The 25,839-nt window shown below is 39.5% G+C and overlaps 1 protein-coding gene across 3 annotated transcripts in view; it reads right to left on the reverse strand.

The window, feature by feature from the left end:
* WDFY2 (WD repeat and FYVE domain containing 2) overlaps positions 1-25,839 on the reverse strand; it is a 174,538-nt gene that overhangs the window by 55,843 nt on the left and 92,856 nt on the right. For all 3 annotated transcript variants that reach the window (XM_014851400.3, XM_070520613.1, XM_070520612.1), the window contains exon 4: positions 3,627-3,681. In XM_014851400.3, coding sequence (XP_014706886.1) covers positions 3,627-3,681 — 55 coding nt within the window. The remainder of the gene's footprint in view (positions 1-3,626; positions 3,682-25,839) is intronic.

Raw genomic sequence — 25,839 nt, forward strand, 5'->3', positions numbered from 1 at the left:
TTGGCTTACTAGTTGTAACTTTTTGATTTGTTATTTTAATGAGTGCTTTAGGGCTAGCAGTATATATCTTCAACTTACAGTCTTCCTTCCAGTAAAATTACACCACTCATGTACAGCATGAGAACCTTATAATACTTCCATTTCTCCCCACCTCCTGGCCTTTGTGCTATTGTCATACATTTTACTTTTAAGTATGTTATGGACCTCAAGCTACTGTGTTATTACTTTTAATTAAATAGCCAATTATTTTTTAAAGAGATTTAAATAATAAGAAAAAAAATCTTATACTAACCATGTCTGGTGTTCTTCATTCTTTTGTGTGGATCTCTATTTTCCTTTGGCATCATTTTCCGCCTTCCTGAAAGACTTCCTTTAACATTTCTTTTAGAGCAGGTCTATGGGTGATAAGTTATTTCAGTTTTTATATATCTGAAAAAATTTTTATTTCACCTCCAATTTTGAAAAGTATTTTCTCTGGGTATTGAATTCTATGTTAGCTGTTTTTTCCTTTCAGTACATTAAAGATATTCCACTGACATCAAATCCATCTACCATTTCACCAATTTATTCTGTGTCTAACAATCTACCCACTGATTTTTTATTTCAATGACTATTTTTCATATATAAAAGTTCTGTCTGATTCTTTAAAAAATCTATTTTTTTTAATACACTTTTTATCTCCCCCAGTTTCTACACTTTCTTTGATTTCTTTAACCACTTAAAACATGGTATGGTCTCTTTCAGATTGTTGTTCATTATTTAAGATTTTTGGCATTCTAACCCTCCAGTTTGTGGTATCTGATAACATTTACTCATAGCGGATTGACTCTTTTTCACTTGTGTAATTTTATTTTTATTATTATGAATTCATCTTAAGCAAGGGTTGTTTTTGCTCTGGCACCTTTGTGCTATTTCTCTTGTGAAAAAGAGCTTTTGCATTTATTTATAGCTAGTACCCTAGGGATATCATTGGCCAAGGATCAATGTTTATGTTAAATTCTTAAGGTGAAAGGACAGACCTGGTGGCCTCGTGGTTAAGTTCAGCACGCCCTGCTTTGGCGGCCTGGGTTTGCTTCCCAGGTGCAGACCTACATGACTTGTCTGTCAGTGGCCATGCTGTGGTAGTGGCTCACATACAAAAAGAGGAAGACGGGCAATAGATGTTAGCTCAAGGTGAATCTTCCTCAGCAAAAGAAAAAAGGAAAGAAAGAAAGAAAAAGAAAATTCTTAAGTTGAAGATTCCACCATCACATTCTTGGTTTAAATTTGTAGTCCAAATCTAAGAGTTTTAGGTTGGGATTTTCATTTATTTGGGAGACTTTCTCCTCTATCCATATTTGAGATCAGGAACAAATTTCCCTGTAGTCTTCTGGGCCAATGAATGGAGAGTTTGGCTCCTTTCTTTTTCATAGGATTATGGATTTTAGTTTTACACAGAAATCTCAGTTGCAATTTCCCATCTCACTCAGCCCTCATCTTCTGTCCCCAGTTGAATGTTCATACAAAAGCTTCTAGCTATTAGTGGTTCTACTTATCTCCCCAGGACAGCAGCAATGTCAGGTTATATGCATGTAACTTACTTTTAGTTTTCGTTTTCTCTTTGCTTCTGGCACGTGGAATTCTTCCTTTTGTTTCTCTCATGAGCTTGACATTGCCCCCAAGTACATAGTCATATATTCTAGTTGTGAGTGTCTCTGGTTGTGCTGTGTGGGACACCGCCTCGGCATGGAGATACAGCCTAATAACAACTCAAGTGAGAACTGTGGAGTGGTTTGAGCTGACTGCCCCATATAAGCCACCAGTATAAAGTGGCTGCCAGAAAGTTCACCCTTTATAGTAGAAGGATAGTGCCCAGGAGAAGAAGGAAACAGGATTTTGTACTTACCACATTACATGTGTCCATTATTTATCTACTGTGTAACAAATCACCCCAAAACTTAGTGGCTTAAAACAGTAAACATTTATTATCTGAGAATTTCTGCTGGTCAGAGACCTTGGTACAGCTTAGCTTGGTGCCTCTGTTGAAAGGCATCCCACAGAATGAAACCAAGGTGTGGGATGAGGCTACGGTCCCATCTGAAAGCTTGACGGAGGGAGGATCTGCTTCCCAGCTCCCTCACGTTGTTGCTCACTGGATTCAGTTCCTCACCGGCTGTTTAACTGAGGGCCTCAGTTCCTTACTGGCTGTTAACACTGCCTCCTTCAGTTCCTCACCACGTGGGCTTCTCCCCAAGGCAGCTCACAATATTGCAGCTGGCTTCCGGCAGAACAAGCAAGAGAGCAGGAGAGGGCAAGCAAGATGGAAGCCCTAGTCTCTTTGTAACCTAATCTTAGAAGTGATATCCATCACTTGCCATATTTTAGATCCAGTCTACACGCAAGGGAAGGGGCGTGAACACCCAGGAGGTGAGGATGATCAGGAGCCATCTTAGAGGCTGCCTACCACAACGTGTCACATTTTTAAATGGCCTCACAGGTACAATATGATATCCCAAGATCTGTGACTAAGACAATTAAAAAAATTTTTTTAAAGAACAAAAACTCAGGTCATGTAAAGAAGGATATCAATGCTTAGGCTAGAAAAGAAAAGGGATAAAAGGAGAAAACGAAGGAACAGCAGTGGGAACTTTAATGGCTGTTTTAAAATCACTGAAAAGCTGTCACGTGTAAGAGAGATTGTACTTAGTTTCTGTAGCTCCAGGATACTAAGCAAGACCAATAGAAAAGCATTCTAGTACTTATCACACAACATTTTAATGGCCTGTTTGTATCCTCCACATGATTATAAACTGCTTATAAGCAGATACTATACATGTCTTGTTCACTATTTTAATCTTCAGTTATTGGAACACATCAGGTACTCAATAAATACTTGATAAGTGATATGTGAAAAAAAATTAAAGAACAAATCCATAAGGAAATGAATTTTGGCTCAAAATCTAGAAATAAAGAACTTAATGCTTAGAATTTTCTAAAATCAGGATGAGCTGCTATGTCTGTGGAGACATCAGAGGAAAGGCTGGATGATCATGCAGGACAAATGAGGTCAAGCGATTTGGATGGAATGACATCTAAGTGTTACAAGGTCCACCTGTAATGTTCTGATCCCGTGACACTGTTGGTCTAGATAAAGAAATTCTTAGGGAAAATTGCTCCTGGTCTACACTATGGGAATGGCCTACGGTACACCGCCCATGTTGAAGATACAATAAAACCATAATTCCTTCCCTTTGACAATATGAACACTCTGAGCCGTTTAAAACATTTAACCAAAAGTGAAACGAGCCCCATAGAAAGCAGCTCGCTGCTAACACCGGCCCCACTATCCATCCCTGCTGCACTGTTCGGAGGCAGTGTGGTGCAGTAGGAAGACAAAGGACAAAGGCTGTGGATTCTGGAGTCACACTGGCCTGGTCTGGCTCTGCACTTTACCAGCTACAGGACCACAGGCAAGTCACCCAATCTCCTTGGGCCTCAGCTTCTTAATTCTAAAATTGGGATAATAGTCACCTCACAGGATTGCTCTGTTTTATTCCCCCTGACTATTGTAAAGTCCTCTCTTTGACAGTGGAAGCCATCAAGAAACATTTCAGTCTAGGTAAACGAAACAGTGCTCTCATTCCTACCTTGATAGTTTTTCACAGGAGTCATCTTGTTATAATCTTCTGATAAAATAAACTCCTGCAAAATAATAGAAAAATATTAAGCAAAAAGAAATTCTTTAGGCGAATAATTATGTTTTGGTAAAACCAGACAGTATAAAGCAAACATCACCACAGCATTACATTTGACATGAGTATTCTGCAAATCAACTCAGCATATTTGTACTCCTTTAAAAGTAACAATCATAATTATGATCCCATGCAATTATAATTTTTACCCTGTAACTCTGAAGTTGATTTTTTGAGTATGCATAAGAAGAAACCTAGATCAAGTTCAGACCAAGGGTCAATTCCGAAGATAAACCCAATTCAAATTACTTTTCTCTCAATGGTGCCACAGCTGAAAATCTGCAAGGTTTTGACCAGTGAGCAAAGGGATAGCAATCTTCTACTACAGAAATAAATTAGATACTTTAAAGGTTCTGTTTCTAATATCCGTAACTTATTTCCCCTTACGATGAGCTTCTCAAGACTGCATCTTACTCATCCCTGTAATCCTGCGGCACCTGGCACAGTGTCTTGGCATAGTTGGTAATCAATAAATACGATCAAACAGATATGTGAAAGGCATCTTCCAATCTGATGAGATTAGTTTGGATGTCAGATTTACTATAAAGTATCAGTTTCTATACAACACATTGTGTATACTCTCTGTGAGGACATAAAAGGTGAGTGTGTGGGTGTGTGTTGTGCATACTCCACCTAAGCATCTATGTATACAATGACCTTCACGTAGAAGCCAAGCGAGTCTTTATCAGCCTTAGCCAGGTTTTGAGTTTGGTAGCTTCTTTCAAATGGGAAATATCCATATAGTCTTTAAAAGTAAGCTGTCAAACATAACGAAAGCTGCAAAGCATAATAAATTGATGCCTTCATCTGAACTAAAAACAGAACAGTGAACCTTTTCAAAACATTTGGAGGCTTCCAGAATTTTTCCTTGATGACTTAAAGAAAGGTAGGTGGGAGGACAGACGTATAAACTCCTTACTTGCTATCCAGGCATTTACTGAGTGAGTTCGCATAGACTGTGTAATTTTTTAGAATATAATTATTTCATTGTTTCTGTGATATACGCCACAAAGGTAAAAGTATGAGGTGATGTGAGAGAATACGCAAAGCAAGAAAGTTCCTTTGAGTATTCACTTTTCTACCCCATCCCTCCTTAAGAAGCTTGTCTACAAATGGATTTTCTTCACCATGAGTTTCTCAGTAAAAACATTATTTAACTTGCCACTTTTTAAATTCATATCCTCATTCCTTCAAGGAGTGGCACTATATCCACTTCACATTTCTGAAGAGTTAGACTCACTATTGTTGAAAGCAGACTAATTTTTAAAGAAGTAAAGTCATTTTCCCAGAAAGAGCTCACAGTGTGGGTAAGGAGGCCGCGCACGCATCTAAGCAACGATTCACTACCACCCCCAATCCCAGGCAGGAGGAGCTCGGCACTAAGCCCCACAGCTTACCCGAAATTTCCTAACATGCACGCAAAATAAATTTATTAAAGATGATTGTTATTCAGGCAAATGTTCACTGAGTTCATACAGTTCATACGTTACTTTGCATATATTGAAATGGTTCTCTAGCTTGGGCAAAAGGTTCCTGGATTCCTTTTGGAAACAGGCAGGGTATAAAATGAAACAACTTGCTGCGACCTGCACTTAGAATCAACATATACACATACAGTAGAACTACCAGTTTACTGCATTGGTAAACAATTTTTGTTCATTTGTTTTTCTTATGAGAATAAAAACACATAATCATGGAGAAAATTTGGGAGGTTTTGTTAGCATTTTTTTCATTATTATTTTTTTGACCAGAGAAACAATATGCTATTCTAAGAAATGTAAGACAAACATTAAAAAGTCCCTTGTGATGCTGCTTCTCAGAAGTAACCATTATGGAAAGTACTATTGGAATCATATATATAATAAAACAATGCTATATAACAATGCTTCTTTCCTGTTAACAAATCATTCATCTCATTCCACATGAGTACATGCTTATCAGCGTGACTCTGTAATGACTGGATAGGATGTTCTTCTATTGATGGGTGTTCATATTGCTTCCAGTTCTCCTTATTAAAAAATATTTCATCAAACGTATCCTATCTTTTTATATCTCTAAGAATATTTCAAAGAAATAAAGTTCTAGAAGTAGAATTGTTGGACCAGAGGATATAACCATTTAAAACTTGATACATATTGCTGAATTGACTTTTTAAAAAGTTCTGCCTATTAAAACTCACAAACATACAATGTAAACGTTTGGCTGCAGCTTAGATTATTTCGTTAGGATTGACCAATCAAAGCTCAGAAAAAACTAGATCAAAGATGTACACATTTTAAATTATTTTATCCATCTTTCTATCCTCCCTTCTTTACATTCAAATGTCCACATTATCTGTCATCCTAACTGTTATTTTTTTAATACTTTATTTTTAGAGCATTTTTAAATTCACAGCAAAACTGAGAGGAAAGTACAGAGATTTCTCATATAACCCCCGCCCCTACACACACATAGCCTCCCCTATTATGAACAGCCCACACCAGAGTGTACAACTGTCACAAGTGATGCACAACTGTAACAATGTCGATTACACTGACACATCATTATCACCCAAAGTCCACGGTTCACCCTAAGGTTCACTCTTGCTGGTGTAAGTTCTGTGGATTTTGACAAATGTAGAACATGTACCCACCATCACAGTACCATACAGAGTATTTTCACTGCCCTAAAACTCCTCTGTGCTCCGTCTATTCACCTTTCTCTCCCTGCCTAACCCCCGGCACCACTGACCTTTTCACTGTCTCCAAAGTTTTTCCAGATTGTCCTATAGTTAGCACCATACAGCATGAAGCCTTTTCAAATTGGCTTCTTTTACGTAGTAACATGCATTTAAGTTTCCTCCACGTCTTTTCATAGCTTGATAGCTCATTTCTTTTTTATGCTGAATAATAATATCTCATTGACTGAATGTACCACAGTTTATTTATCCATTCATGTACAAAAGGACATTTTGGTTGCTTCAAAGTTTTGGCAATTATCAATAAAGGCACTATAAACATCCGTGTGCAGATTTTTGTGTGGACATAAGTTTTCATCACTTTTGGGTAAATACCAAGGATTGCTGGGTCGTATGGTAAGAGTATGTTTAGTTTTATAAGAACTGCCAAACTGTTTTCCAAATTGGCTGTACAATTATGCATGCCCACTAGTAACGTAGGAGAGGTCCCCCTGCTCCACAACCTTGCCAGCATTTAGTGTTGTGTTCTGGATTTTGGCCATTCTAATAGGTGTGTAGTGGTATCTCATTGTTTTAATTTGCATTTCCATGATGACTTATGACATGGAGCATCTTTTCATATGCTTATTTGCCATGTGTAGATCTTCTTTGGTGGGGCGCCTGTTAAGGTCTTTGGCCCACTTTTAATCAGACTGGCTTTCTCTTATTGTTGAGTTTTAAGAGCTCATTGTACATTTTGGACAACAGTTCTTTTATCAGGTTTATCTTCTGCAAAAATATTTTCTCCCAGTCCATGGCTTGTCTTTTTATTCCCTTGACAATATCTTTTGCAAAGCAGAAATTTTTAATTTTAATGAAGCAGAATTTATCAATTCTTGCTGTCATAGGTCTTTTTTGGTATTGTGTCCAAAAAGTCATCACCAAACTCAAGGTAATCTACATTTTCTCCTAAGTTATCTTCTAAGAGTTTTACAGTTTTGTGTTTTACATTTAGGTCTGTGATCCAGTCTGAGTTAATTTTTGTGGAGGGTGTAGGGTCTATGTCTAGATTTATTTTTTACATGTCGATATCCAGTTGTTCCAGCACCATTTGCTGAAAAGCCCATCTTTTTCCATTGTATTGCCTTTGCTCCTCTGTCAAAGATCAGCTGACTATATTTATGGGGGTCTATTTCGGGGCTCTTTATTCTGTTCTATTCTCTATTTGTCTGTTCTTTCACCCGTACCACACTATCTTGATTACTGTAGCTTTTCAGTAAGTCTCGAACTTGGGTAGTGTCAATCCTCTGATTGTTCTTCAATATTGTGTTGGCTATTCTGGGTCTTTTGCCTCTCTATATAAACTTGAGAATCAGTTCGTCAATATCTACAAAATAACTTGCTGAGCTGTTGATTGGGACTGCACTGAATCTAGAGATCAAGTTGGGAAAACTGACGTCTTGACAATATTGAGTCTTCCTGTCCATAAACATGAAATATCTTTTCCTTTATTTAGTTCTTTTTTTATTTCATTCAGTGGAGTTTTGCAGTTTTCTCACACAGATCTTATACATATTTTGTTAGATTTATACCGAAGTATTTCATTTTAGGGAGTTTTGATGTAAATGGTAGTGTGTTTTTAATTTTAAATTCCACTTGTTCATTGTTGGTATAAAGGAAATGATTGACTTTTGTATACTAACTTCATATCCTGCAACCTTGATATAACTGCTTATTAGTTTCAGGAGTTTCTTTTGTCAATTCTTACAGATTCTTCTACATAGATGATCATATCATCTACAAACAGTTTTATTTTATCTCCTTTTCTTGATGTATTGCATTAACTAGTACCTCTAGTACAATGTTGAAAAGGAATGATGAGGGAGTTATCCTTGCCCTGGACCTGATTTTAGTGAGAAAACTGCTGGTTTCTCACCACACCAAACTGTTTTTAATGTTCACTGTAACAGATCAAACAATTCAGCATGTATAAGAAAAAAGTTAGTAATTTTCTCTACCCTCTACCTCACTCCTTTGAGGAAACCAGTGTTAATAGTCTGCTATATCCTTCCACAACTGTTTTTCCTCTGCCATTATATAATAAAACATATATGCATACATAGAGGGTTTTTTTTTGTGTTGTTGCACAAAAATAGGATCACACTATAGACATTACTCTACAACTTGCTGTTTTCATTTATAATATATCAGAACTATCTTTCCAGGGTAAAACACGTGGTTCTACTCTATTCTTTCTGATGGTTGTATAATGCTCCAAAACATAGATATCCCATATTTTACCCAAGTACTCCCCCATTAAATGGACATTCTGCCTGTCTCCTATTTTTTACTATTACAACAATATGGCAAGAAACGTCTTTGCATGTATAAAAATATGAACTAAAGCATATACTGAAAAGACTGCTGGCTCAAAGATTATGTACATTTAATATTTTAATAAACTCTGCTGATCACTTTGCAGAAGTATGCAGCCTTTCAATTCCCCACTGTCTGGGCCTCATCCACCAGCATACTTTCCCAAACGTCATCAGCACTGGATATTACTCATCTTTTCAATTTTTTGCTAAATTGCTGTGCAAAAAAATTATAACTCACTATAATTTAATATGCATTACCCTGACCGCTTATGAGGTAGAGCACTTTTTATATGTTTATTTGCCATATTCATTTCTTGTTCCATGAACTTCCTCTTTAAATCCTGCTGAAGCTTTGTTTTCTAAAAAGTAGATCCTGAGGCAAAATTTAAGTGCTACTGCTTTCTTTGGAGATACAGTATCAGCAGTATGAGTGAGGGAAAAGCAGAGAAAGATGCGTAGTGCATCACCAAGCTGATCTATGTTTTATGAAGCCCAGCTAGTTCTCCTACAGGATTTAAACATCAGGCTTTGGAAGAATCCGTTGGAGGAAGGAAAGGAAAGAGAATTCATCTGCCAGCTCTCTCCTCCCTTGCTTTGAATTTTGATCATAACTCCACGGGAACTTAGCTTCCCCCTCCTTTTTTGTTTTGTTTTTTTTTTGAGGAAGATTAGCCCTGAGCTAACTACTGCCAGTCCTCCTCTTTTTTGCTGAGGAAGCCTGGCCCTCAGCTAACATCGTGCCCATCTTCCTCTACTTTATACGTGGGACGCCTACCACAGCATGGTGTGCCAAGCAGTGCCATGTCCACACCCGGGATCCGAACCGGCGAACCCAGGGCCACTGAGAAGCGGAACGTGTGAACTTAACCGCTGCGCCACTGGGCCGGCCCCGCTCCCCGCCCCCCCCCCCCCCCCCCCCCCCCCGGCCTTCTGGAAGGCTGTGCTACCTAGCCTTGTTTAGCTGCCACTGAGGAAGTCAGATCTTAGAACTGGCAAGTGCTGTACTTCAATACAACTCAGGAAGCTGCTGAGAAACCAGTGAGCTATCTTCATTAGTTTTGGTTTAAAGATAGCAAAGCACAGTGGTTAAGAGTTAAGAGCTCAGGCACTGGAGCCAAATTGTCTGGTTTAAATCCCAGCTAGAACACATACTAGTTAATTGATCGTGAATAAGTTGCTCACGATCTCTGTGCTTTGGTTTCCTTCTCCATGATAGTACAGCCTCATAAGACTGCAGTGAGGATTTGGTTAATATTTGTAAAGCATGTAAAGCAGTGCCTGGCACATACTAAGTACTATCTGAGAGTTAAGTCAAAGAAATGCTACCTTTGTAAAATAAATTAAGGACATTTCCTTTTCTTAAAATAAAATCTTCTGGAATATACTGAACAATTCTCAGTGAAGAATTAGAATTTGGCTATAAAATCGTGACTGCCTGGTCCTTTTTAAATAGGAGCTCTTTAACAACTTTTCTAATTTCTCTTACAGTTATTTATCTACATAAGCTTTCTACCTCTAAAATTGCCTTCTTTTTTATTATAGTTTCAAGATGAACAGTGTCTCCTTTTTGCCTTGGCTACGAGGAAGTTCAGAATCAAATTCACGTCTTAATCATGTGTTAGTCCTTATAATCTGCATACTTGTGTTATTCTAGGTTTTAATCAGGCTCTTTTGGTGGCCAGGAACTCAAGCCACTACAGAAGACAGTATTTACTGTAAAAAGACAGAGGTCATAATGGGAAAGCTACTGGCCAATAATGATGCACTTGCCACCCTCTGTCTCTCTCTTACGGGCTCTTGGCCTCTCTCCTGGTAACTCTGTTTTTTCCTCCAAGTGCAATTGATCATCCTTTCTCAGCCAACTGGTCTCTTCTGACAACTCAGCTTCTGTGCCTTCATAACTGGAGCTTACATGTGGCCTTCACAGCTCCTCCACCTTTCTCTATAACATGACCTTTCAGCTTCACTTTCCACCCACTGGCTTGTTCTCTTAGTTCTCTTGTTCTCTTTGAACATCCAGGTTCAAATTCAAGGCAGGAATCTGACCAGTGCTACACATCTTTTCTCACTAGGACCCTAGCCAGTCCACACAAGGCCCCTAGAATGGGGTCATGAGATATAAAACATGGCCACCTCCATCTTTTCATCAGGGCCTGCAGAGGACAGTTCTTTCACCACAGAAGGGGTAAAGCATAAGCAGACACCATGTATTATATACCCATGGAATTCTCATCTGGTGTCTTCTACCAATACGTCCTGCTCTCTCTTTGGACTTGCTTTCAATATGTGCTCTTATTTTTCCTTTCTACACAAGGTCAAAAACACTCATATCCCATAAGGATGACAGTAAGAAAGATTCTCAAAGATTCTTGTGTTCTTACTTATGGCTGTCTCCATGCTTTAGCAATCAGTGAGCTGGAATTTGCACCTCTTAGCTGTCTTTCTGTTTAAATGAGCCTTTCTTTTGGTCCAGCCCTGTGGCCTACTGGTGAAGTTTGGTGCACTCTGCTTTGGCAGCCCAGGTTCAGTTCCCAGGTGCAGACCTACACCACTTATCAGCAGTCATGCTGTGGCAGCGACCCACATACAAAATAGAGGAAGATTGGCATGGATGCTAGCTCAGGGCAAATCTTCCTCAAGCATAAAGACGACCGGCAACAGATGTTAGCTCAGGGCAAATCTTCCTCAGCAAAATTAAAAAGCCATCCTCAAACTTTTTGGTCTCTGGTTCCTTTTACTCTTAAAGATTACTGAGGACCCCAAAGAGCTTTTATTTATGTCGGTTGTATCTATTGATATTCAGCATATTAGAAATTAAAACTGAGAAAATTTTTAAATGTTAAGTCATTAAAATAACAATAACATGTTACACGTTACTATAAACAACATTCTTTGTGGAAAAAATCTATATATTATAAAACAAAAAGTTAAATAGGAAGAGTGGCATTGTTTTCCATTTTGTAAACCTTATTAATGTCTAGCTTAACAGAAGACAGCTGGATCTTCCTATCTGCTCCTGCATCCAGTCTGTACACCTGTTAGCAAACGAGAGTAAAAAGGGCAACTGACATCTTAGTATCATTAGGAAAACAGGTTTGACCTCAAGGACCACAGTTTGAGAACTACTGGTTCAGTGACTGATCTGACTTTTGGCTTTGATCAGATTCTGCCAATTTGCCGGCAGATTTCAAAAAATGATTCTTGTTTGTTTATAAATTATGAAAAGGGGCTTCACTGGCTGCCAAACAATGGAACATTCTCTCCACCGGGGAACCAGGAGGGTAGGTGCCTGCTCCCCCTCCTGTCAAATGCCGAATCACCTACACCTTTTCTGATCACATGTATTTTAAGAAGTTGGGGGAAGGAATGCTCTAGTGCAAACCCCCAGCCTCAGCTCCGAACTTTGTAAGAAACCCCTAGTTATAGTTCTAAGAAAACTGACAGATGTGATGATGCAAGGAAGCATCCGAAACAAGGGAAGGGATAATTGGGTGTTTTTTTTTTTAAACAGCAGCTGTTGGCCTTCTAGATTCAAAATATCACCTACAAAGAAACAAATTCAGGTTTACAAATTTCTCTGATAAATTCTCGTTCAAATTCATATTTACATACAAAAAACACAAAAGGCCATTTCAAGGTCTTTCTGCACATAAAGCTCAGGTCTGGCTGCGCCCTCTCTAGGGGTGTCTGGGTGGTTAAGGGTTTACCTGTCATCATCTTTCTTTACATCAATGGTACACATTTTTGTGCTTTCCCACCCCAAGTCTGCCAACACAGAATCCAAGTAACCAGATGCAGCTGGCTTTTCAATAATATCTCTCCCAAGAGGATGGAAGGGAGAAGGTAAAAGAAAAAAAGATACACAGGTTTGAATGCAACCACTTCCGAGACTGCCTTTCGCAAACTTTGGAATCTTAAGGACAAATGCTCATGGAAGTTATTCAATGAATGTGGAATATCTTCTTCAAGGCCAAAATTTGAAGCTAGATCATTGATATATTACACAAAGAAAGCCACTAAAGTATTCTATGCCCCCATTACCTTTCATGGCAAGTGAAAGAGATTGCATATATTAAATAACATCAACACACAATAAAAATTCTGCTGTAATATTAAACAGCAAGTTACATGAGAGATCAGTTTACATAAAGACTAGTTGCTAATACTTATTTTTTAAACAGAAGACCTAAAAACTTTTGACAAAATTATTCTGAACAGAAAAGCTGCCTGCTGGAACTGAAAATAGCATTCTTAGAGCTGATGTCACGATGTTGAGACTGATAGTCAAGGCCGGCAACTACTATTCCTACTTATGACAGCAGCTGGTGAAAGAAGTTTGGATCTTTGGTTGTTAAGTTTCAGATTTCCCAGAATTTTAGAGTTTGTAAGAGGTCTTAGAGATTGCCTAGCACAAAGACTCATTCTTTAGAGAGAGAAACTGAAGTCTAGATATACTAAGGGACTTGTCCAAGGTCACAGACTTACTTGGTTGCACAGCCCAGGCCTAAAACTTGGGTCTGTCTCGATTTTTTATCTACTGATCTTTTGATTCACACAAACCTCAAAGAGCCTCTTCAAAAGGATATTGAAACCAGTGAATGTCTCACTGAATTTCTTTGAACAAAGGAAAATATTACAGTGCAAACTCTGAAATCACTCTGCTCTTAAAGAATCCAGATGACAGTACATTACAACCAACATGAAAGAAAGATGAGCACAACAAACCACCACTAATGCCTCTCTTATTATCTCTGTTACCCAAGTCTGACAGCTGGAAGCAGAACCAACAGGTATAGAAACCGATCAATCAGACAGATGCTGGCTGTAGACAGCAGCAACTGATGTATACTAGCTGATCCAACCTTGCCCTGGGAGTTATCTTTGCCAACTACCCTTTGTCTCCACTCAATTTCTCCTACACATTGAGTCATCAGATCCTTACCATCCTTCTTGAACCCACGTCCCTTCCAATGCATTCCCAACTAAACTACATTTGTCCTTGACAGTGGCCTGCACACCCCCACAACCTAGCCTTTGTACTAGGCTCTTCTTTCCCAGAAAACTGTTCCCTTTCCCCAATCTTCATCACTTTTCAAACCTATCCTTCAGGCAAGGTTGAATGGTCTGCATTCATATGATCACCCAGGCAGAACGGATCTTCCCTTGGCTGAAATTCAAGAAACTCTATAGCTCTTTTATGCTATTGATCACAATGTGCATTGAATTAGAGCTACATTTGATGAGATTATTTTATCTTTCCTTATAGATTTTAAATTGAAAGGACTGGGGTTTTTGTTTTCTTAATAGGTATGTCTCCCGTATGTCCAGCATTTTCCCCAATATACCATATATGAGAAGTAATCCATAAATATTTATAAACAAAGGAATGATCATATCTTTTTTTTTTTTTAAATATCAAGTGAAGGGGCCAGCCCAGTGGCATAGTGGTTAAGTTCGTGTGCTCTGCTTCAGTGGCCCAGGTTTTGTAGGTTCAGATCCTAGGGCGTGGATCTATCACCACTTGTCAAGCCACGCTATGGCAGTATCCCACATAAAATAGAGGAAGATTGGCACAGACGTTAGCTCTGAACCAATCTTCTTCATACACACAAAAAATATCAAGTTAAGATTTTAATTTTAATGAAACACTCCTGTCTGAGGGCCTTCGAGCCCCGAGATTAAACAGGTCTATCTGTGCCTGTTTTAAACACTCTTTTCCCAGATTATCAGCATGATTCACTACTCCAAGTTTTAAGTCCTTTGCTCAAATGACACCTTCACAATGAGGCCTAACATGTCCCTCCTTTTAAAACCTGCAATCTGAGGGCTGGCCCCATGGCCAAGTGGTTAAGTTCACGCACTCTGCTTCGGCAGCCCAGGATTTCACCGGCTCAGATCCTGGGTGTGGACCCAGCACCGCTCATCAAGCCATGTTGAGGTGGCGTCCCACATGCCACAACTAGAAGGATCCACAACTAAAATATACAACTATGTAACTGGGGGGGCTTTGGAGAGAAGAAGTAAAAAAAGAAGATTATTAAAAAAACTGCAATCTGTCTCCTCTACCCCACCCTTACATGCCCAATCCTCCTTACTCTGCTCTGTCTTTCCCATGGCATCCATTACTTTCTAACTTAGATAAGTGGTTATACCTCTTGTTTACCGAATGTGACATACACAAGGAGAGGGCATTTTTGGGAGGAGATGAGGGTTCACTGATGTATCTCAAGCACCTAGAACACTTACTGGCACATAGTGGCTGCTTGACATATTTGTTAAAAGAATTGAATAAAATAATTAAAATCTTATTTTAAGTAATATATTACTTTACATATAGTAGCTCTCTATTAATATACTTTTGACATATGTGAAAAAAATACATAATATGCTATGCAAACATGAAGTATTATATTTTTTCAGGATGGCTGCAGTAAATAAGTATGACATTAGTTTGTGTTTTCATTTAGAGGAAACATCAGAAAAGGATTAAACAAGTTGTTCATCAATAGTAGGCTTGGAAGTAGGAACTAGGTTTCTCAACTTGGGGGTTCAATGCTACCCACAAGTTTGAATGAAAATATGTACAATTATCATAAATTTAAATAATAAAAGAAAACAGGAAGAGAGCCTAATTGCTAAGCTATTACTTTTTGTAATCAATGCCAAAAAACAGCATATACTTTTGACTCAAATTTCAGGACTAATCAATGTTTTACTTCCTGGGTCAATAGGGAAACACAGTAACTTGCCACCTTTTTTCTTTTCTTTTTTGTTTTTTTTTTGAGGAAGATTAGCCCTGAGCTAACATCTGCTGCCAATTCTCCTCTTTTGCTGAGGAAGACTGGCCCTGAGCTAACATCCATGCCCATCTTCCCGTACTTTACATGTGGGATGCCTGCCACAGCATGGCTTGATAAGCAGGGTGTAGGTCCGTACCCGGGATCCAAACCAGTGAACCCTAGACTGCCAAAGTGGAACATGGTCCGTACCCGGGATCCAAACCAGCGAATCCTAGACTGCCAAAGTGGAACATGTGAACTTAACCACTGTGCCACAGGGCCGGCCCTGCTTTTTTTTTTTTTAATTGAGATATAACTGACATACAACATTATATTAGTTTCAGGCATCCAACATAATAATTTGATATTTGTATATATTGTGATGTGTTGCTTTATAAAGTTGACTGTTTCTAACCATGGTCTCTGTGCTAAAATGTTAAATCATCTTTCCTGGATCTAAATTAACAAATTTTCAGCCCTGAACTTTATTCAAACCAATAAATATGCAGATAACAAGAAATAAGCAAAAATAGAAAGCAAATATTACATATAAGGCCCAGTTTTACCAGCCAACTTGCTGCTCACAGGAAACAAACTGGTTTAAAAATTAGGAGTTTTTAAAAATTATCTTTGAACTTGAGGTGGCAAATAATCACATAAAAATAATACTCTTTAATTTCAGATAAAATTAACCTTATCAAAAAGTAAATTTCAGTTCACCTTCTTGAACAGAATCTCTGCTATAAAAATAATAATTACCATTTATTGAGGCTTTTATATAAATTACCTCATGTAGTCCTCACAACAATCCCACAAGGACATATTAGCCCCAATCTGCAATGAGGAAACTGAGGTTATGTGAAGTGGACCACCTTGTCCCTGATGCAACCCACCTAAAAGACGGCAGAGCCGGAACTCACACGCATTCCTCTCTGCTCACACCTCACCCAGCAGGACGTCTGCCCCTGCTATAGGAAGGCAAAATGTGTTGACAAGGATTCTGCCACAAACTGAGTAAGCTCTACCCGAGGGAGGGAGGGGAGAGAATAAAACAATGGCTTCCTCCATATCAGAGAGTCGGTGGGGAACAGGGGCTTCTATAAGAACGACTGAAATACAAGAATAATAAGCGAAAGGAGAAAGAACTTCTGGATAGAAACACAGAGGAAACTGGTTTGGTTTTTATTCATCTGAAAACTATTACTGAGGTTCCAATTTGTACACGGCTTTCTACTGGGTACTGGAAATGGCAATGTATATAATCTTTCCTGCCTTCAAGCTGCTCAGGCTAATGGAGGTCAAGAAAACAAGGAAATTAGCACTTACTAGATGTCTCCTATTTACCAGACACTTTCAGGAACTACATATGTGTTATCTTATTTAATGCACAATTATATAAATGAAACATACATATAAACTAATAATAATCACATAAATACTAAGGTAGAAATTTAAACTAAGTGCTATGAGAACCCTTAAGAAAAGCCTTTTAACCCTGCCCTGGAGTAGGGCAGGCTTCTCCTAAGAACGGGTTTGGGCCTTCAGGCTAATTCTTAAAGTGAGGAGGTGAATTCCTCAGAAGGAAGGAAGCAGAAGGTCAGCAAGGGGTAATGTCTCTTTTTAGCAAGAGGACTCCATGTACATGGGCATGGATGTGTAAACCAAACAAGTGTGATATTTGGGTAGCAGAACTATGATAAATGAGAGGCTGACAAGGTGGGTAAGAATTAAGGAATTTGTATTTTATCCTTCTGGAAGTTGTTGAGAGTCTATACACAGAGGAGTGGCCTAATTACACTCCAATTTTGGATGTCTGGTGGCAGAGTAGCTGGAGGAAACTAGCGACAACAAACAGCAGGACCAGTCTGGAGCTTACTGCAAGAGTCCAAGGAAAAGCTGCAAAGGACAGAAATTTTAAAAGTGCTAGTGGGAATAGACAAAAAGAAAATCTGGAGACAGTTCTGAGGTAAGTAAGAGGCCAGGACACCGACTACTGTGAGGTTTGAGGGAAAACGTGGATCTCCAATAACTCCTATTTCTGGTTGGTGCTACTCAGTGATGCCATATACTGAAGGAATAAGGAGAAAGCACATCTTGGAGAAAAGAGAATTATTTCTATTTAGAATATAGTAAATTGGAGATGTCTCGGAGACTCCCAGGTAGGAAGGCCAAGTAAGCAGCTGGAGTCTGAGTTCAGGCTCTCAACACCGAATGGGCTAGAATCTTGAGCACTGTGGGTGTAGAACAATTAAGCTGCAGAGCATGTCACCAAGAAAGAGTATGCAGCACATGGCAGAACCTTGGGGAGCTTCAACATCTATGGGTCTGCCAGGGAAGGAATATCAGTAGGAAAATCTGGAGAGAACTCGGGGTTTACTAAATGCAAAACACCGCATCAAATACCCAACCATGACACCACGCAACCCACTGGAAGCATTTCCAGCTCCTTTTTCTCCTATCCATGACAGAAAAGCTCTGGGCCAAGGAAACTGCCCTATTGCTTGACTTCTCTCCAATTCAGGAAACCAGTTGGACCTGCGTGATTGATGCTGATGGAAAAGCTGTGCTGTTCTACGTGCCAACACGGTTAGCAGTCTTTTTGCAACGTGTAACCTGCTTCAGTGAGCTTAAGGTCCAATACTGATAGTTTTCTTCCTATGCTAAATGAGTACGTATTTATAAAAATGCAACACTCACTGGTAACTGAGACAAGAATTATTCCCCCATCTAATGAGGCAAAATGAGATGAGTGGCTTGTGGAGCCTGCATTCAAGTAGTTCTGAGGGAGCAGTAAATAAAGAGGGAGGGGCGCTCACTTTGGCAACAAAAACTCCTTTGGGTTACCACCACCCTGAGTCACTGCGGCATCCAACTGCAGTAAAACAGAGAAACAAAAGCCCAGCACTGAACTCCAGCACTGGACCCCAGGGACCAGGGCACACTTAATGGCACTCCCCTCTGCTAAGATAAGCTTCAAGCCAGCAAGGGGGGCAGCTTGTTTTCAAGACTGTCTCAGATCACAGAGTAGGTGTACTAACACCAGATGACGGCAATCCCGCGACACAGGAACTATAAAAGAAACACTGCTCCCTTCACACAATTTGACTCTAGTGAGTTCTCAAGCTTTACAGCAAAAGAATAAATGTCAGATGGCTCTTTGGGGGGTATGTTTCATGACTTTGCTGTGGTCAAGGTACTCTGGCAGAAATGCCTTCAAAGGCAATTGACATGGAAATGCCAGGTCAGTTTCTTTGGGCTCTGAACCTCACAATCTAAATGACAGTGACATGAGAACTGTAGCTTGCCTCTATAGTTTGTATAAAAGATTAACTCAAAGTAAATCTTAGCAAAATATTTGTGCACACAGAAAAGTATTATTCTCACAAATTTAGATGGATATGGTTAAGAAAAGACTTGTTATACCAGATTGATTCCTAGTGTTGAAAAAAATTTGTGGGACCACAGCCAGCCAATGGACACTGGTCTATAAAATCCAGATTCCTAAATGAATTGAAAGTGATACAGTCCATGATGGCTGGTAACCTTCCTCCCAAACTCTCAAGTCCACTAGAATAAGAATGTCTTTTGTGATGAGAAATTGGCTACATCTTCTCCAATCATCCACTCAGAGCATCTTCAATAACCTGCACAACTTTCTGAGCTCAACCTTTGCTTGAGGGTGATGAAGATTAAAATGGTAACAACTTGGATAAGAAACTCTTCTGCAGAAAAAATAGTATTTGACTGTCCATGTTTTGCAAATCACTGATGAATTACTGTGATGAGGCAGCAAAGATCAAAGACAAGACCAGAAATAAGCTGAGTCATCCTAAGGAGTAAGCCACCACTAAGATATTTCCTACTCTCAGAACTGGCCAACTAAATCCACACAACCAAGATTTTAACCAAGGCTTCCTGATTACCACCAAAGGAAGACGCTGCTGCTGCTGTTAATGACCATGAAGTTGACAGGAGCACCTGACACATACAGGTACTGTTTTACATGCAGAGCTTTACATGTATTATGTCAGATAATCCTCACAACAACCCTATAAAATGGATACAATTATCATCCCCATTTTACTGGTAAGGAAACTGAGACACAGAGAGTAAAACAACTTGCCCAGGGTGACACAACTTGGGGTAGAGCTGTGATTTGACTTAGGCAGATTCCAGAGCTTGAGTCTTAACCTCTGTATACTGTCAACTTGATAGACTATATTAATTCATTCACTCACTTATTAATTCATTCTATAAATATTTACAGAGCACTTAAAATTCATGGGCACTATACTGGATGTCAGGGATGTAACATGTAACAGAGTCAGAGAGACAGTCACTGCCTTGTGGAGCATATGCTAAATATATGCATTAATCAAATAATCACACAAATGAGTATAAAACGGCAACTATGACAAATGTACAGAGGAGGGGCACTCAGTGCTAGGAACACATAAACCAGGACATGAACTGTGGGAAGATCAGGGAAGACTTCTCCAAGGAAATGAAAATTAAACTGAGATCTGAAGGATAAGAGTTAAGTAGGTGAAGAGAGGAAGGCAGCACATTTAAGGCAGAGGGCAGAGGCTCTGTGAAGGGAAGAACATGGCGAACATACGGACTGAAAGTGGGCCGCTAAGGCTGAAACACCGAGAGGAAGGGCACTGTGCAAAGCACGACTGTGGAGGGCATGGTCACACAAGCCAAGTGAAGAATTTTGGCCTGCGTCCTAAGAGTAAGGGGAAGCCACTGGAGAGGTCTGGCAGGGGATATGATAAGTCAAAATGTGTATTTGGAAAATATCCTTCTAGCTCCAAAATGGAAAAAAACACTGGAGGAGGCAGAATGGATATGGGAATACCAGTGAGGGGGGTCAACTGAGGGGTTCAAGGAGGAGAAAATGGAGTAGGGTAATGGGGGTGGGGGTGATGATGATGATGAAGAGGGCTGGAAGCTTAGAGGTATTTAGAAGGTAAAAATCAGCAAGTGATGGACTGGATAGTCGAGGGAAGAGGAGAGAAGATGACTCCTAAGAGCCCTGGCTCGTGCCACAGGGTGGACAGTAGTTACCGTCACTAAAATAGGGAACACTGGGAAAGACCAGGTGTGTGGAGACAAACACGAGTCTGATTTTGAACCTGGTGAATTTGAGGGTCCTCTGAGATATTCAATAGGAAATGTTAAGAAGGAAGTTGGAATCTCAGAGGAAAGGTCTGGATAGAGAGAAAACGTTGAGAGTTACCACCGTGTGGGTGAAAATGAAGCCATGACATGGGTGAGACTGCCCAGAGAGAGAAGAAGTGAGGGCTTAGGGGCAAATGTTGAGAAACTCCAATGCTGAACCAAAGCTGGTTAGAGGACATCCTATGATGGAAACAGGCAAAATAGCCAGAGAAGAGGAGAAAAACCAGAGGAGTACTGTGTCGTAGATATACATAAAGAGAATATTTCAGGAAGAAACAGCAGAGCTAAATGCTGCAGGGAGATCAAATATGATGAGGACTTAAGAATGTCAGCTGGACAGATCACATGGAGACCTTCTGTAACCATAGCCAGAGCTGTTTGGATAGACACATGGGACTGGAAGGCAGACTGTGGTGGCTTGAGTAGAGAGGGGGAAGTAAGGAAATGTAGAAAGTGATTACAGATGACTCTTTTGATCAGCCTCATTATAAGGCAAAAAAAGAGATAGAACATTAGGTGAACAGGAAAGAGAGTTGTGATGTTTTAGTCTTTGTAATAAAAAGAAACTTGAGTATGTTTAAAAGCCAGTGAGAAGAATCCAGCGGGGAAGAAGAGATTGTTAAAGGAAAAGTAACTTGGAACATAACACACTCACCAATTCCTAGCCATTGCTATGCTTTCTGAAGCATAGATACGCGGCTTGATGTGGCCAAGATAAGATGACCACCTTCTGAAATAGTAAGACAATGTTCCTATAAGGTCATCTTTTGTGGCAGGTCACTCCTATGGATAGTGCATAAATGACTTCAATGCACCATACACTCTACTGGATCTCCTCAGAACCCAATTTAAAATACAGGGCAGGGGCCAGCCCCATGGCCGAGTGGTTAAGTTCGCACGCTCCACTCTGGCGGCCCAGGGTTTCACCAATTTGGATCCTGAGCACGGACATGGCACTGCTCATCAGGCCATGCTGAGGTGGCATCCCACATAGTACAACCAGAGGCACTCACAACTAGAATATACAACTATGTACTGGGGGGTTTTGGGAAGAAGAAGAAGAAACAAAAACAACAAAAATACAGGGCGAACTGGGTGCTCCTATGGGTATTCATGCTACAGAACTGGTCTAAAACTCGGTCTAAAACAGGGCCTTCAAAAATTCCTAATTGCAATGGAAATGACACAAAATAATCTTGGCTCAAAGAATGCTCTTGGCATGTGCATTCACTACTACTTGACCAAGTTTTTAGATAACATGCAGGTACTGAAAAAAAAGAAAACAAGGCTACATGTACAATGACATAACTGGAGGAGACAGGCTTGTCCATGAGAGGTTCTAAGAAGGTCTGTGAGCCACACAAATATTGAAGATACAATAACTCCCACAACAAGTGTTTTCCTTGACAAAACCACTTTAGTGAATTATACTATATGAATAAACAGTAAGCAACTGGCATGTCAGCACCCTAGGACTGAATGAATGCATATATGTATATATATTTCTTATATTTAAGTTCACTGTAACTTACTAGCATAAGCTCAGAAGAGAACGACTACCTAACTAGTCTATAAAAAGAACTCCTCACACTAGAAAGTCCAGTGCCACACAATGATAAAATGACTCAGAAATGGTGGTCTTTTGTGGTAGAAACCATGGTAGAATGAGACAATCATGAGCTAGAGTAAATAATAGTGAGGTTATGTAACAGTTTAAAAAGAGGCCCTATAGATGCCAGGTCCACATTTCTCTGAACACAGGACCTCCCAAAACTTTCTTCAAATCCATTCTGTTGACCTCATGATTAGGGTATTATTCACATATGGTATGATTAGGATATTACTCACATATGGCATCACATATGGAAAGCAGGAAAATTCCAGAAGCAACATCAAATTTTCTATAAGAACAAAATTTGGAGTGCTTCCTGATGACTGACAAGTGGGAGTCTGCTGCAGGACTGCTGTCTCTGAGCTGAACACGGTGAAGGTCTTCAAAAGACTTTCCCTCCAGCAGGAATGGTCTGACCGTACAATCAACTTGGATATAGCTGAGGTGCTTTATTCCTAGGTTATTTGTCATCACTGTAGAATGGGAACTCACCATTTGGGTTCAGTCCCTGTGGGCTCATTATAACTCACGGTAATAAACAACTCATCCAAAACACCTTGTTACATGAAATCTTTTCAGCAATGGCTACACGCATGGAATAACACAAGCTTCCAATTCATTAGTGACCATCCTAGGGCAATACCTTGCAACTGGGCTGCTCTAGTTGTGTGAAGAAATTGATCTCATATAAGAAGAAAATTTGTCCATGGGCCAGGGAAGACCTAGCTCGGCCACCTCTATCTTGACATGTGAACCACCCAACATATCACTTAATTTAGGGGAGGGTGGCATTAGATGTATAAGAATTAAAGTCCCTTTCAATTCTAATCTTTTCTTATCTCCTCCAAGGGGATTCAATCATCCTCTTTTAATACCCTTGGATAACTCTTCCTGAAGGTACCATATTGCACATTCACAAAATTGTTTCCTAATCTTAGTCCCAGGTGTATTAAGTTGAATAGTGTCTTCCCAAACTTCATATCCACCTGGAACCTCAAAATGTGATCTTATTTGGAACTAGGGTCTTTGCAGAGGGTAATTAGTTAAAATGAGATTATACTGGATTAGGGTGAGTCCTTAATCCAATGACTGGCGTCTTTATTTAAGAAGGTCATATGAAGATACAGAGACAGAGAGGAAGGTGATGTGAAGATGGAGGCAGGGATTGGAGTGACACATCTACAAGCCAAGGAATGCCAAGGATTTCCAGCCACCATCAGAAGCTAGAAAAAGGCTAAGAAGGATTCTGCCCTAGAGCCTCGAGAAAGAGGAGCCATGCCAAAACCCTGATTTCGGACTTAAACCCCCCAGAACTGTGAGAGAGAGCATGGCCCAGCAGACACCTTGATTTCAGTCTCATAGCTCCCCAAACTGTTAGGACAAATTCTCTTGTTTTAAGGCACCCAGCTCATAGTACTTTGTTATAGCAGCCCTAGGAAAGTAATATACCAGGTATTGATACATTGCAACTGGTAATGAGTCATCTTGCTCTCACAGCAATATACAAGGACTGTTACAAACACTACAATATCTTGGACCCTCTAAGTATGATAAAACACTTGGAGTTCACAATCTTGTTTATAGTTGATAAAAACAGCTCTGATGATTCTTGGATTTCCTTCTAGTGGATGCTAAGTATTATATTTTCAAAGAGGTAATTTCACCTTTTATTTGAAAAAGTAACATCTTCTCTTAGAGAAACTACATTCCTCTCCCTTGAAACTATAGGCCTTCTGGAAGGGGGATATTCTTTCCTTCCCTGTTACAGTAAGAACTCTGCCTGAGTGATTACCGTGACCTGTGATACAGATTCCCCATCTGTGAGATTCTGCCAAGACACACACCATTGCGAAATCTACCACATGAAGCAATTTCTGAACATACCATCTAAGGAATACTGCTGGTGAAACAGATGAAAACAGTGATGCTCTTGTAAACTTGTTAGTTTAATTGCAAAATATGAATCTCTAAATAATGATAAATGATGTGAGAAGGCATATTCCTTCAATAATTCCAAAAGTTCCTCAGACTAGAAGTCCTAGCTAAAAAGGGACAATGAAAGGCTTATTAACAACATATTTTAGGGTCCTGAAAACTGTCAGGAATACATTATAGTTCTACTTAAGTTTCTTAGTTGCTTGCTTAATGAATCTCTGTTTATGAATTTCAGGAAGCAGAGCATGGACATCAAATTCTTCTATATGCCCAAACCAGCCATTTAAACAAAGGATTCACTCATGTTGTATCAACTGTGGAGAGCAATTTACCCTGCCAGCTAAGTGCCCAACTTTGGTTTTAGCATCCTGATAATATGAATTGAAATGCCTTCTTTCCTTCATTAAGCAGACATTTTACAAAGTGTCTACAGTGGTCTAGAAACTCTGTTAGGTCACAGACTGAAGCAGACATGATCTCTGTCCTCCAGTATTTCACAGCCTAGTGAAGGAGACAGACCCACAACAAATGAGGCAACATGCTCAGGAGTACTCTAGAAGCACAGGGATATAACTGTCTATCAGAAGAGGCAACAGGCAGGGAATGGAAAACCTTTCACAGGAATTCTTTACAGACTCAGGAGTAGCTCCTGGATAGCAGCATGGGGTGAAGAGAAAGCCTGGGCTTCAAGGCACACAGAGTTCCCATCTCCACTGAGAGCTGCTTCTGGCTAAATAAGCTGGAAAAGGCATGTGAACTCTCCAAGCCTTAGTCTTCTTGTCTGAGAAATGTGAGTAATACCACCTACATCATAAGATTACTGTGAAGCTGGAGTGAGGCGATGTATGGAAAGCAGTGCTTGGTACATAGTAGATGCTCAATAAATGTTTAGTTCTCTTTCCTCTTTCAATCCCTTGGATAACTTACGGGAACTAACAGTAATATATGCTGTAAGAATATAATAACCACAGGAACTACCAAAACAACAGCAACAAATCCATACATGGTCAATACCATTTATTTTTGTAGAATAATCATGATCCTGACTGCTAACCATTATATACATCAGTCTTTTCCTCTTATCCCAAACTTCCCACAACACATATATGAAAATAATCTTCAGAGAACAGAGATTTTATAATTTTGTGGCCTTGGTCAAAATCTTCAATGACTATGTATTTATCTTCGCAAGATCATCTTGATTATGACTATACTATAGCCATTATTCAGTAGAGTTGGTGAAAATTAGTTTAATGGAAATTCTTTAATTTCTGTGTTGACATTTCCTCACCAGTCAATTACCCTCTTTGAGTATCTTAGAAAGTCTTCCTGTGGTGTGGAGGGGAGATCTTCCCTGTTAGGGATCCAGCTCTTTTACATAATGCTAACTACTCATCCTCCGTCAGGTCCTTCAAAATCAAATCCCACCTTTTATACTTCATACCCCAATAATCCACTTCTCAAACTGGTTCATTTCTCTCCAAACATTTCTAGTCCTTTCTTACTTCTGTATTTCTTTTTTTTTTCCTATGCCATTCATTTTGCCTGAAATAGCTTACCTTCT

This window comes from Equus asinus, chromosome 11 (assembly GCF_041296235.1).
Source record: "Equus asinus isolate D_3611 breed Donkey chromosome 11, EquAss-T2T_v2, whole genome shotgun sequence".
In the NCBI taxonomy this organism is placed as follows: Eukaryota; Metazoa; Chordata; class Mammalia; order Perissodactyla; family Equidae; genus Equus; species Equus asinus.